At 44.5% G+C, this 14451-nt stretch overlaps 1 protein-coding gene across 1 annotated transcript; it reads right to left on the bottom strand.

Moving 5' to 3' along the window:
- Positions 1 to 548: 548 nt before the first annotated feature.
- On the bottom strand, positions 549 to 13919 carry LOC133135730 (FHF complex subunit HOOK-interacting protein 1A-like). Its single transcript, XM_061252962.1, has 11 exons — positions 13812 to 13919; positions 12019 to 12663; positions 8001 to 8159; positions 7615 to 7701; positions 6986 to 7153; positions 6049 to 6128; positions 4915 to 5096; positions 2967 to 3905; positions 2566 to 2744; positions 1269 to 1389; positions 549 to 766 (listed from the first exon to the last, which is right to left on the bottom strand). Exons 1-11 carry the CDS (start codon positions 13917 to 13919, stop codon positions 549 to 551), a joined length of 2886 nt encoding a protein of 961 aa, XP_061108946.1.
- Between the last annotated feature and the right edge of the window lie 532 nt (positions 13920 to 14451).

Raw genomic sequence — 14451 nt, 5'->3', positions numbered from 1 at the left:
AAAGTTAAACGCAATCAAAAAAAGTTTTGGGGAGGTGTTGAATAATGGCTTTTCCTGACTTGGTGCATTAGGACAGGTGTAACCAAGATAGTTACAGTATACAGTAAATCCCTTTTAAATCTGAAGACACCCATTAGCGATGTCATGTGCTATGGAATGAGATGTTTTCTATCATCTTCCTTTTGCCACAGCTATTCGTGAATGTTATGTATTGAGCTTAAAAATCTTCACCCATTTTGGTTCTTCCCCTCCCTCACTTGCCTTGCCTTGTTCTTATATGTGCTGATGAATTCACCCCAACCGAAATTAATTGAACTTGTGTACAGTGCTCTTACTGTAACCCCAAGAAAACATAATAAAAGCATAATTGGAAAGAAAATTGAAGACAGTAAATAAAACTTCACCAAAGAGGTATCTTTGTCATCAAGTAGTGCCAGGAACATGAGATAAAAATATAGATTTCAAAAGTCTTTTTAAAATATTCAGATATCCAGAGATGAAAAAGTAAAACAGAGACACATGCACTCATGCACACACAGATTAGAGCTCTAGTCCTCCTGCGGTGTGTGTGTGAGGATAGAGTGTTCCTGAGCGAAGGCCGCCAGTTCTTTGAGAAATTCACCGAAGAGGGCCGTGGCGAACACCCCGTTGCAGAGCTGGGGAGGGATTTTGGGAGGGGGCGGCAGGTTCCTCGTAATCCTGCTGGCAACAAGTGTCCTGTCCTCCTGTCCATTGGGAAGCCAGTCTCCATTCGAGAGCAGTAGCTCTGCGAATAACAAACATTGGTCATGGAATGTTCTGGAAACATACAATTTATTTGAAGGGCTGTGTAACTCCTTCATAAGAAATAAATAGTACATTCATAAGCACTACATAACTACAGGCTTATGTCAATAACCAACATAAATATCTTCTGAGAGTTTACGTGGTATGTCATGGTAATGTCACCTGCTGCATCAATGTTTATATAACATGCCATACTGTATGCCTATTTGTGGCTATTGACATAAGCACATATGAATGCTTATAGTGATTATGAATGTGCTATGTAGTGCTTACCAAGTTATATATAAGACTTGTATAGTTCTTATGTAGGACCTTACACTTCTAATGCTCTCATTGAAAACAATGTAAATCAATTTTCCACTAAAATGAAAACATTTAATAGCTTACTTATAGAAACAGATGAGCTACTCTATTAGTGGTTTGGGTGACTGTAAACTCCACAGTAAGGTTCACGGGCCAGGGTTCAAGCAGGACTAGCTCACCTCGGTTGCGCAGAACGTCGTCTCTAGCCAAGAGGTACTGCTGCACAGCCCTCACCAGCTCTGGGAAGTCTTTCTTGGCTGCAGCCTTCTGCTCGACCTGGTTCTTCACAGACGCAAGGACCTATGCAGGAAACCCCATGAGCAATACCAACACTGGTGTCCTCACACTAATGGACATATCCATGAAGGAGCCACATGGAACATGCTGGCAGATTATGCACACAGTCTGTGTGCTTTTTTAGTTTTTTTAAACATTTTGAACAAAGCAAGGCATCAGTATGCTGACAATGGCTTTTTAGTTTGAACATACGGTGTTTGTGTTGTCATAGCTAATTGGGCTGATGTGTGTTTCTCTTATGTAAACAACCTATGTGATTGAAGCTATTATCATAACAGCGGGTCTTGCAGGCCCACCTCAGTTGTGTCAATCATGTCTCCACATTTTCTGACTGGTGTGGTTACTGGTGTGTTCGTTCATTTGACAGGCATCAGCAGAGACAACACATCATCTTAATGATGGGGGTCAGGGTGTGTGGTTAGTGCCTGCTATGCTAATTGGTGTCCTGGGAGCTGCAAGCACGTGTGGAACACCCACACACAAGCAGACACTCACACTCACAGTCACACACACTCACACATGCAAGCGCACAGACTCTATCATAGCTGTCTGGTACTATAAACTAATAGTTTACTATAATATTGCTGGAAGCCCTAGAAAGAATGACTATTCCAAGTGAACATTTTTGTTCACTTGGAATGAGTAGGTAGGTAAAAGTAGGTAAAAAAAAGTGAAATGGTGTCTAGGCATTCATGTGAAAACCTGGCTACATGTGGTTGAAAAGTGAACATTTTCCAGGCTATATCCAGGTAAAACCTCAGCTGTATGGAGATTAACCTAGTCCATTTTTGTCAAAATATCTCTATTTTTGCTCAATAATAATTATTATTCAGGTTCATTATATGGTTATCCTGACCTAACCAAAATGTTCCCTTTCATAAATTGTTTTACCCATGACATTTTTTCATTTCATGTTTTTTATCCCTACATCCACATGATGCAATTTCTGCATCATCATAGAATCACAGAGAAAAACACAGCCCTGTTTTTCAAATAGCTAGCAGGAAGTCTGCATTCTCTCCTTCACATCTGAGGAAGTGGTAGTCATTTGTTCCCATACTCTCGAGGGGGATGAACAGGTTAACGGGGGAAAAAACACACTTTGCGCTATCTGATGCGTGATAAATAAAAGCGAGCTGTGCCGCGGGTACTTAGGAACAGGAAGAGGCGGTGCGGTACCTGGTAGACAGAGCGGACGCTCGGCTGGAGCACTATGTTGGTGTTGAGCAGGTAGGAGTGCAGCAGAGGCTGGGGATAGGCGGCTAGCTGTGCCAGAATCCCCGTCAGCAGGAGGTTAACGTGGATGGAGTTTTCCAGCATGTTCTCCAGGCGGGACAGCAACACGCTGATGAATGGCCCTGTGGGGGAAGAGGACCCACATTTCCCTTTCAGTGTTTTACTCAAGAGAGCTGAGAAAATGCTACACTGAGCAATATTCACCACGTTTGTATTCCCAACATCTCCCAGGGATGGTAATTCATCATAGTTTTCCAGCTCAGGCTGTATAAATATGATTTATGAGTGTACTGACAAATGCTCGTGCAATAGCGTGAAGGTCAGTGGATGACCCTGTTTCTCACCGGTGAAAGGTACTGCCTGACTCCAGGCCCCGCTGTGGTTCTTTGACCCAAAGGGTGAGGGAGTTTTCTCGAGCTCTGGCGAGTCGATGTCGAACGACGTAAAGTCCACCTCGTCTTCTTCTGCGGGGCTGACCAGCTTTCGGAACTGCCCCTCTCCTTTCACCGGGCTTGTTGGGTTCACCCCCAAAGTGCGGATGAGCTCGTAGTACTGGGACATGAAGTCATCTTCGGGCTGACTCGCCCGAACATGGAGCTTGGAGTTGTGGTCACAGGCGTTGTTGTTCTGTTCTTTCACCTCTGGGTGGTGCTGTGGAGAGCTCAGGCCGTTACTTAGTGGCTGGGTGGGCTGACACTGAGCCAACCCCTCCTCCTGCTGGTGCTTTTTAACGGCCGCTGTGTTCTGGGCCTTTGGCCGGCTAGGCTCCACTACATCCTTGGTGTCCTTCTGTGCGATGAGGTTGTAGACCAGAACGTCATCCTGGAAGTCGGATTCCTCGATGTAGGAGCCTCTGATGAGCATGATGGCATTCTTCCTCATCTCCTGGATGTGCTTGGGGGGCTCTGCAGGAACTGAGGGCCTGGTCTCGGGGCCGCTCTCTTCTTCGGGGGGTAGGACGGCATCGTAACTATCGTCCCACTCCAGCTCCAGGTGGTTGACCTGCTCCCCGGCGGAGCCCAGGTCTGAGGAGGGCCGAGGTCTCTGCGTCCTCCTGGAAGGATGCTTCCCCCCCTCGTCCAGGGAGAGGCCCTGGCAGTGTTCGGGGGGAGGGTCCACGCCGTCATACGGGGCTGACCACACACGACACGCCTTGACGCAAGAGGCGATGCAGCTATGGGCATCGTGCAGGTACTGAAGGTAGGTAACGTCCTTGAGAATCTGGGCCCCAATGACACAGGAGAATGCAGTACCATCCTCATCTGAGAACAGCTTCTCTGTGTCTGAAATATAATATGAATGTAAATATAATACATTAAATGCCATACATGGGAACCTGGAAAAACAGCCCATTCAAAGTACAATGATATTAGTGCCTGTAACCGCCCTACACAAGAGTGCTGTTTAGCCATTATAAACATTCACATAACTGCACATATTATTGATGGAAATACAGGGGGTTTACAACCAGCATAAATATAGACTTCATAGACTTAATTTACTTCATAAGAAGACTTAATTTGCATAATCCCACTAGTTTATATATATAATAAAAAGCATATCCATTGGGGGAAATATGTTTTAGAATTTTTTTTAATTATGGCACAGTCATTAACTTTAAACTGTCAGATAATGGAAGTGAAATATTGAATATTACCCAAACTAGAGACCAATTAATTTGCAACAGTGGCAAAGAAAACTTCCAAGAAGACAGGAAGAAACCTTTGGTCGAACCAGATTCAAAATGGGGAGTTCAACCCCGTCTAGTTGGCTCAGTGTGGGTTCATAAGGAACAACATGGCCAATTCCAATTTCAGTCCATCTAATCAGGTCAGTGTCGGTTGTATGGGATCATTTGGAGGTGACAACCCTGGGGTCTGGTGCACTGCCACCTCCAAATTCCCTCATACAGCCATTGTATAGCTACGGTACTTAAGCTAGCTTTTTCCTATAATGTATAATCAAAACAGCTTAGTTTGTCAGCCGTTTAAATGTGTTACTACTACCAACAGGTAATTGGCTAGAGAGCTAAAACAGATTGCACGAAACGTCCCAGCTCCGTGCTCAGTTAAATTGCAACATTCATTAGATTCACACAGACAGGTAAGTGTGACTTTAATTACATCACATTACTTTAATTACACTTAATTTTGCTCCACTGAATGTGAATATGTTTTACAGCATGGTCAACCATGAGCATTGCTAGGTGAACATTTTTTTTGTGGGAAACCCAATCTGAAATGGTCCCTTCTGAAACAGTGTGTTGTGTACAGTAACAGTGAGGGGGCGTACCGGTGTGGCCGGGGAGGGGGCCCTCCAGGCTTTTCGACCAGAGAATGCGGTCTAGCTGGAGCTCTGGGCTGCAGCAGGAGGGGGTGAGGCTGAGAATTTTGGCGGCGGAGGTGGAATAGCAGTCCCTCTCCTGCAGTACCCTGCGTTGGCTCAGCATCATGTGATTACAGGGGATCAGGTACCTGGAGAAGCACAGCTCATCTCATTAGCGCTTACCCCAGAGAACCTGGCCCAGATAGCATTGTTAGGAGGGGAAAGTTCAGCTGAACAGATGCTGAGACAAGCGGTATGTTGTAAATCATCATCCCTATCTTCCTAAAATAATTCCTTGTACCATGTTTTAGATGTGTATTTATTTAGCTGTTTAACCTTGCAGAGCAATACAGCCAAGTATTGCTTTTTTCCTCTACAGTTTGGAGCAGTGAAGTCAGCCAGCTGTTATTTTCACTCTATTGGCCACCTGCCAAGTCACTTAAGCTACTGCTTCAGAGGACTACAAGGCCCGGGTGACATCATAGGTATGCTTGACCAACCAGAGGAATCACTTGGGAATGATGGGGTGAGGCTTATCTGGCCAGTTCAAACCAAGCTTCCCTGGGTACTGCTATCATCAATTAAGCATCTCATTGCCACTCAAAGTCAAAATCACTGCTGACATATTACTGCACTACACAAGCACCTTAATCAGAACCTTCTTATCACTCAAGGGTCCAGGCCTACTGATTAAAAGAAAAAAATCTGGAGGGCTAAGATTATAAGAATTAATTTCCTTGCACTTTCTGTCCTTGAGCTCTGTTGCAAGAGACTGAACCTTCTGAAAATGAAATATACATTGTGCCCCGTGTGAGGAATGTGAGGATTATTATAAAGGATACATTTTAATTATCAGTCCTTGCCATTCAATAAGTAGGGCATATCCCCTACAGGAACTTTTTTTTAAAATATAATGGAAAGAAATTTAATTGCAATATATCATTTTTAGACATCACAAGATCTGAAGCATATTTGTATATTTGTCCACATATTGTGAAGTGCTGCACTATATTGATAATATATTTATTTCCATTTTTTTCCACATTCTGCAACCTTTCTTTCACTTCTCAGTACTTGGGAGAAATATTTGAAAATGCTCACCTCAAGACAAGCTGCAGCATCACGTCCTCGCAGTTTAAACCAATCAGAGTTCGGAAAAGGGCCAATGACACGGTCCCCAGCTGAAAAAGGCAGACTCACATTCACATTTCACCTTCATGCAGCAACACCATTCACAGCACGCCCATGCAGGATAGAACACTGTCATTAATAATCAACTGCCAATCTTAATTAGTTCATTTTATGATGTGTGTACAGCTTTGATATATAACTTTGTATATTTTAATCAACCTAACAAGTCATAAAATTATGACTCATTTCATGCTAATGTTTCAATCCTGGGGACCCACTATGTTTTTGTTTCAGCTGAGCAGTCATTTAAGAAGGATTAAATTAACTGTCAAAAAACTAAGTCCTTAAAAATAAGTCCTGAGGGGAACTGCTATTGGTGAGAGGATTGCAGTAATATAACAGCAAATAATGTTGTTGAATCAATCTTTTTTGTGAATATCTGGCCTTTAAACACATTTGGTAGCTGCCTGAAGCTTGCTCATTGTTCAACAAATTTTCCCCAAGTCCATATTAAACATTAAAATTATCGGCTACTAAATTATTTGAAGGGCTGAATTATAAATGACACCTTTACTTTCGGCAATACTAAATCTGGACCGAACAGTAGAAGTGTACCTTTACAAAAAAGAAAAAAAGAAAGAAAAAAGGTTAATTTGCCTCCTCACATTATCACTTATACATATAATACTGCAATAATACTATGTGGGCAGCCACTGTCTGAGTTTAGTTTATATTTTTCCACTCTTGTGTACTCTTCACATGGTGGAATTTTAAAAAAATGATACTAAGATGGCTGCTTTCCCCTCTATGAGTGCTATGACTGAAAGGGCTATGTTCTTTGCCATCAGAGATGTAAACTCTGGCGCCATTGTTACCGGACCCTGCAGGAATGCGCTGGTGGCCTCACCTGGAAGGGCGTGTTGATGCGGCTGACCAGCGTGTCCAGGATGTGCACGCTCTCGTGCTGGTGCAGCAGGACGAAGCTCAGGAAGGTCTGCAGCAGGGCGGGCTCCACCACGCTCCGCAGGAACAGGTCCAGGTACGCCGTGGTGGTCATCACCTCCTCCACGGTCAGCTGGTGTGAGCGGTGAGAGCACAACATAGCATGGCATTCTGGTGCTTGGCTAATCAAGTGACCTTACTCAGCACACTGTACGCTCACTCACATCGCTGATTAAATTAGCATGGTCACATACCTGTGTTTCTTTGCTTACTCAGAAAAGCTTTTCACTGTAGATATATAATTATGGTCACACTAGTGTGCACCCACGAAACGTATGATCGTAATTGTGCACATAAGCAGCTGTATTAGTTTAATGCAAGCATATGCCATGTCATGAGCTTACTAAATGTGCTTTTATATTCTGGTTTTCCCAGCAACATGGTGTCATAATAAGTGTGCCACTGTGTGTGTATGTGTGTGTATGTGCGTGTGTATGTGTGCAGAAACGTATAATCTGATTGGCCATTCAAGTCCATGATCATTCAGAGTCCAGGGACAAAATCTGTGGTTGAGACCAGCGATCGCAAACTGACCTTGTGCAGAGCCGGGGCTAGTACAGGCACAAGGAAGCCATTATAGATGTACCCCACCAGCTGGTTTTTGATTGAGGTGTGGGCCACCTAGGAACACACAGAAAGGTTGTGAGTCTCTACACACCATCCGTACCATCCGTCACATAGCAGGCGATTTCAGAATCTCTTTCACTGGTGGCAAAATCTCTTTTATGTGAAGACTGGGGCATGCCTTGGTAGTTACAACTTTTCTGGCCGTTTGCCCTGATGCTGAAATGTTGTTACTGCAGTATACTGCTGATGGGGCCAGGGAGGGCAGCCAACAGGCCCCTAAAAGGGAGAGCTTTAGGAGCCACTCCGGTCTGGAGGATGAGGAGGAGAGTCTGTGCTAATGGGTGGATCTTCACCTGGATGACAGCGTTGCAGAACTCCAGGGAGTGGAGGAACTGCACCAGAGCGGGAATCTGCTGCCAGTCTTCTGCCTGGAGGCAGTGCCAATCCTCGCTCCGTACTGCCAGCCTGGTGGGCAGGGACGAATACAGACCACTGAGCCCTGTCGCCAGCACCTGGACACACACACACACACACACACACACACATTCACAGTCAGACCAGCGTTCATCACTGTCACCATGCTAATCCATGTATGTGTCATTGACATGCCCATGTATATTGACAACAGCACACAGTACTGTTTTTATCGAATGTTCATATAAAAAGCACTTCTACTTTTGATGAAACTACTTTGGAAGTCCTTCTACTTTCACAGCAAATTAACCTGCGATTAGCCCTCATGAAGCAACACACAGGAGTCAAGTGGGAGTAGGAAGCATTTGGATTTAACACACTGTCAGCGTGTGTCCTGCTGAGCAATTATATAGTGAAGAAAATGACGAAACGGGTGAGAAACAGTGAACCAGGCAATCAAATGACCAGTGCCCCATTCCAAAATCACCCAGGCTGCAATGCCACCCACCCACACTGCCGGCCGCACAGGAGAGCAACTGCTGCTCCCACATGACCCTTGCCCGGTTATGTAAGAGGGGGCAGCCATCACCATCAACACAACAAGAACAACAACATTATGGGTCGAGCGGGGAGCTCAGCGCAATCAGCGAACATCTCTCCTTAATCCGCCTCTCAAATGAGGTCAGCTCTGCTTCTGCTGGCCTGGATTTACACTGAGGCCTGTCGTGAAATATCTGATGAAGGGGGTGGAGTGGGGTTTAAATAATATAATATAATGATACAACATATTTTAAAAACATGATTGATGTCTTTTTTCAAACCCACAACATGAGAATGTAAAAACCTGGAAATAATGCTACAATAATGGAAACCTGGAAATAATGCTGCCTGTGTTAAGCCTTTATACTATGGAGGGAGGTATTATGGTATTGTACTGGCTACCGTCATGTCAGCTGGATTTTGTTTTTGGTTTCACTGCTACTCCATGACAAGCTGGGATAATGTATTAAATCAGCAACTAATCAGGAGAACTACTTTCCTTCAGTCTACTGAACCCTGCCGGAAAAAAAACGCTCAAGCTAGGTTCTGAAACAGCTGGTAGATGGTTGACCAGTTCAGGCCAGAACCGTACTCTTGATGGTTTGACCAGCTCAAACTATGTTTTAAAACAGCTAGTAGCTGGTCTTTCAAGCTGGGCATAGCTGGATTTAACACCAGGGAAAACAAGAAAACAAGAAGAAATACTCAATTTGCTTGCACTGAAGACCTCCATACAAGCTAACAAGGAGAAATATTCTCTCAGGACAATTTGGTAAAAGCCCTCAGATTGTTTTTGCCCTGGTCTCCAATCAAATAATCTAATAATCTTTATTAATGCTAGAAGAGAGAATCACATCAAACAGCAGAAGCACCAGCCGAAGAAACCAACTATGAACTGAGAGTAGAACCAGAGGGCTGAGGCTCTGGTTAAGTAGCTGGACCTGTAACCCAAGAGTCAGCTTTGATTCTCAACTGAACCACTGCTGTTTCACTCAAACACATTCACTAAACATCCCGCTTCAGTGTAAATGGATAACATGCTTTGGAATAGATTACACGTCATGAGACACTGAATTAGTGTCTGTTTGGCAACCGATCAAATGTAAACAACATCACCGCGAAAAGCAAGACAGAACACGCGCTTCTGATTATTTCAGAACACCAGTAGTTGGGTGCATCAGTAACTACACTGAATATTTTACACCTGCAGTCACCTCTATTACTGGAAACAGACTCCAGGCCAGTAATCCTGTAGCCTTGTGGTGTTTTCTCCCATGTGGCTTAATCACATTAAGGCCATTACATAAGACATAATCAGCTCTGCCTTATGTCTCTCACTCGTCATATTACACAGAGGCCTCTCTAAATGATGAACCACAAGGTTCCATCAATCAATACAGTGTCTATCTTCCCTTCAACAGTACTAGATGTTGAGATGATTCAGAGAAAGTGGCCAAACAACTCACATAACTAATTCACGTCAACACACTCAGGTTCACCTTTTTGAAATATAATATTTTTTTGCTCATGTTTAAAAGGTATACTCTATCTTGCCAACGCTTTTCAGATGAGCATGTGATGGGTTTGTTTGTTTGTGTGCATAGTAAAGCAGGTGAGACCTGGTCATCAGGGTTGGGTTGTAAACTGCGTAGCTGGAGGTCAAGGCCCAGGGTTGGATAGGTCAGTGCCCTCAGTGATTGGACACCAAGGTGCCACGAGGTATCGGGTAAGACTAATAGCATGTGTTGTTGATGAACAACACATTCTGGAACAAAGAGATAAGATGGAGCCTCACAGATAAGATGGACGTGTGCGTCAAGTCAAGGCCCCCAAGGGTATTAGGTTAGACGACCAGTATTTTGAAGGTTGCTGTACCAAATACCTGTGTTGTGTTTCAGTGATCTTACAACTGGCTGGCATGACAATCATAAAATGATATACTTGTTGTACTGGCATTGTCCTGACTTTGATTCCACGGAAAGTAGGATGGGTCGTAACATAGGTTTGAGCAACTGTGACTACAAAACCAGGATTATTGACACACAATGATGAAAAGTAAGTATCTGCAGTTTGTACCAGGGAAGATGGCTACAACATATAGCTACAGACAACTCCTGGGACAGATGAGCAGGCAGCCTGTGTGAAGACACACAAAAGCCACTTGCATACTGACAACAAGTCCGACCTGATTGCATTAATTATTTCACAGCAGCAACCACTTACTGTAAGAACTTTTGGCCTCCAGCAGTTTGTTTTTCTCTGAAATAATTTGGCCTGTTCATCAGTTCCCTTCCCATAAACAGAAAGTGAGCCCAGAAAGTGAGTTGCCAAGGAGACTAAATTTACCACGGCACATCAGTGTGGAATTTACTTTCACCTCTCAATTAGCAATTAATGCCAGATCTACAGTGAGACTTGAAATTTATTAACCAGTCGGTTCAATTATAAAGCAATACTTCAATGTCTGCACTCAGTCTTCACTCTCCAAGCTCTGTTTTACTCCATTTTTTATTGCTGGAGTATTACTATGTATGAATCGTAATTTCTGAACAAATACCGGCAGAATAATTTGATCTAGTACGGAGGGGAAACACAGCCAAACATGTCATTACAATTAATTGCTAAATATGTATAGTAGGAAAAAACCACTAAAAGTAAATTTACAGATGGCAATTGGCACTTGATAACCAATTTAAACGAACAAAATTGAGGAAAAATGACTGTGTTTCATACTTCCAGTCTTGTGTGTGATCCAGTGGAGCAGATATTGATTTGTAATTATCAGACCACAGCATCACACTGAGAAGAGAACAGCGTGTTGCCCTATTTCACTTGTAATTACTGAGGAATGTTAGTGTTCCCTGCTGCTAGACTCACTTGAAGATTGAAAGCAGTATTGTGTGAACACAGTGGAAGCTGAAGGGTAACACATAGTATAAGGATAACACTACGGGAGAGACTAGAAACATACATGCTTGTTGGTATTGCAAATATCTTTCATTTCAAAAAGATTTAATTTGTCCCATATCAAGGTCGTGTTACCACATGAGATGCAGTTCAGAACAAAACAATTAAGTGTTTCTCACAAAAACTGTCAAAAACAACAAAGGAACTAAACCATTGCTTTAAATACCTTGAGGTTTTAGAGAAAATTATTGTTCTCAATGCAGTCCTGTGAACTACTAAAACTGCTGCTGGCAGTGTTGGCAATAATGCACTTTAATACCAGTGTCTTAGAGTACTACCAGTGTAGAAATGCAATATGTTAAGTCAGTGTTATTATTGTAGAGTGGAGAATGAAACAATGACAGAATGAGTGAATGAGAGTGAGGGAGAGAGGGAGAAGGGGGAGAGAAAGAGAGAGAAGGGGTAAGAGAAGGGGGGTGAGGGAGAGAGAGAAAGAGAGGAGGGACTCACCGGGCAGAAATAGGTGTTCTCTGCGATGTGTCTGGCCACCACCTGGTTTTCAGCCGACAGGGCCATGATGAAGAGGAGGGCTTCTCGGGCCTGCTGGCCCACCCGGCCCTCGCGGTGGATGAAGGGGATGAGCAGGGAGAAGATGAGGAAGTTGGCAGCCCCCTGGTCCTCGCTGGTGTGGAAGAACAGCTCCAGGATGGAAGGGTCCTTGGCCAGGATGGAGCAGAGCAGGTTGAGCAGGAGCACCAGTTCGGCCTCCACCGCAGGGGCCCCGGCCCCGACGCAGGACCCCAGCAGCATCATGAGGGGCCGCAGTACGGGCTTGTGGTGCAGGATGGGCTGGCGGGACTGGCCCACCAGCATCTCGTACATCTTCAGCTGCTCCACCTTCATGTCGTCGGTGAACTCGCGCCTCAGGCTCCAGAGGAAGAGCTGCTCCATCACGTTCTCCGTCACTACAAACTCCAGGATGGGGCCCATGGCGCCCCCCTGGCCGCAGTCCTCCTCCATCAGGAGGAAGAGCATGTGCTCTACGTAGTTCTGCACCGCGCTGGCCTCGTCGCCCGGGACGGGCCCGAAACGCATCCCGCCGCTGAACCCCGCCCCGCTGCGCAAGGGGTCGTGCTTCTCCAGGATCTTCACCACCTGAGGAGAAGAACACAGAGCTGAATCTAAAGCAGGAGAGCACACTGACACCATGGACTCAGTGCACAGCGAGCACACTAATACATCTCCACTGCAGAATACTACCTGACACTAACTTCTGTGATTTACTGATGGATTTAATGTAGAAAGAAATCTGTGAGATAAATTATCAGAGACTGAAAAGAGACAGAAATTTAGCTCATCAAGCAGCCATCTGTCCTCTTCAATGAGGGGAATAGCACAACATCCTTATGCATTTGAGAAAAATCTTGGTTCACTCAGAAAACAACAAAGGCTAATGTCCCAATGGGTTTCTGGTAATGGAATACCCCCATTGTTGTTCCCTGTTGTTATTACAGTATGACTAGTTGATTTCTATTTTTAATTTAATTCCTATACAGATTCACATCTAGAGTACAAGACAGACGATAAAAGGTTGAACACTTAATTTGACATCACAGCAAATATATCCAATTTCAACTGATATAAAACTGAATAGCCTAATAACTGTATAAAATGAAATGCTCCCTAACAGCAAGTGGAAACTTAATTGCCACTGAAATGCCACTTCAGTACCATCAAAATCACACATTTTCTGTAACTGTCGCCGTGTGTTCCTCCCCTTTGCAAAAACAAAGCTCTCTCTCAAGTTCCCCTCCTGAACATTCCGGAATGTGGCACACCCCTCCCACCCCAAATTGGACTAAAGGTCCCGTCCCACAGAAAGCAATGGAATTTCCTTCACACCGACCTCCACCCCCTGCACTACACATGTGTTATTTACCTCAAAACATCTAATTCAAACATGTCCGCATGCCACCCAGACCTCTCTGCACTTCAGTACTCCATAATGAAGCTCAAAGAGTCCAGCAGTCTGCTTCCAAGCTCAACCGTCCAGCTGGGAAACAAAGCCCAAGTGTGTCCACGTCCTGCTTGCAGGAGCACGAAGGAACACTTTCAAAACACTGTGTGTGTTCCCAAGCCAAGTGCTGGACCCATGCCCTGTGAAAGTTTGACAGCAGGTCTCCTGCCAACTATGAAGGCAAAATGGAGATGAAAAGTAGGGGCTGGAAAATTCTAAATGTTTTCAAAAAGGCCAAGCTCCCAGTGGGAGTGGCCAGTGGTCTGAGTGACAGGACGTCCGTTACCTGGGCCCAGTGGTTCTGGAACACGATCATGCAGGTCTCCGGATCCACCCCGCTCAGGACGAGCGACTGCCGGTCCCGGTTGCCACCAGCGATGACGGAGGCCATCATCTTGACTGCGCTGCTATCGGGCTACACCATACTGAGGAGGAACGCGGGGTCGTCACTCTTGCCCCCAGCCCAGTGCGTGTCCGAGCACCGAAGACCTGAGCACACACAGACATCACACAATGTCAGACCCCAAAAAAATATTCTCATGACATCATTGTATATCCCCTAAACCAAAGGGGTTATGTGACTGAGCGACTGGTTTCCCTCCCTCTCTCGAAACTCAGACCCAGGATGCAGAGTACTAAATGTTATTACAATGTCCAAGGCTGATTTTCTTTTGTCTAATCATGTTAATTCAATTTCAAGCCAATCACGTGTGTAATACTCAAAATTAAGCAACAGATTTGGTACTTTGCCCGAAAAAAAAAAAACTTGACAATACCTGCACATCAATTTCATTGTTTTGTTTCCATTATCATAACTAACACCACAGAGCAAACAAATAATGCTGTGCTTTCTAAAGTGAATTCTCACCTCTGAATTCAGAACGAGGATATAAAAGACATGGCAGACTTCTGGTTGTATTCCAAAG

Source organism: Conger conger, chromosome 8 (assembly GCF_963514075.1).
Source record: "Conger conger chromosome 8, fConCon1.1, whole genome shotgun sequence".
Classification (NCBI taxonomy): domain Eukaryota; kingdom Metazoa; phylum Chordata; class Actinopteri; order Anguilliformes; family Congridae; genus Conger; species Conger conger.
The sequence above is the reverse complement of the archived record's forward strand: the minus strand, read 5'-3'. Positions and strand labels throughout refer to the sequence as shown.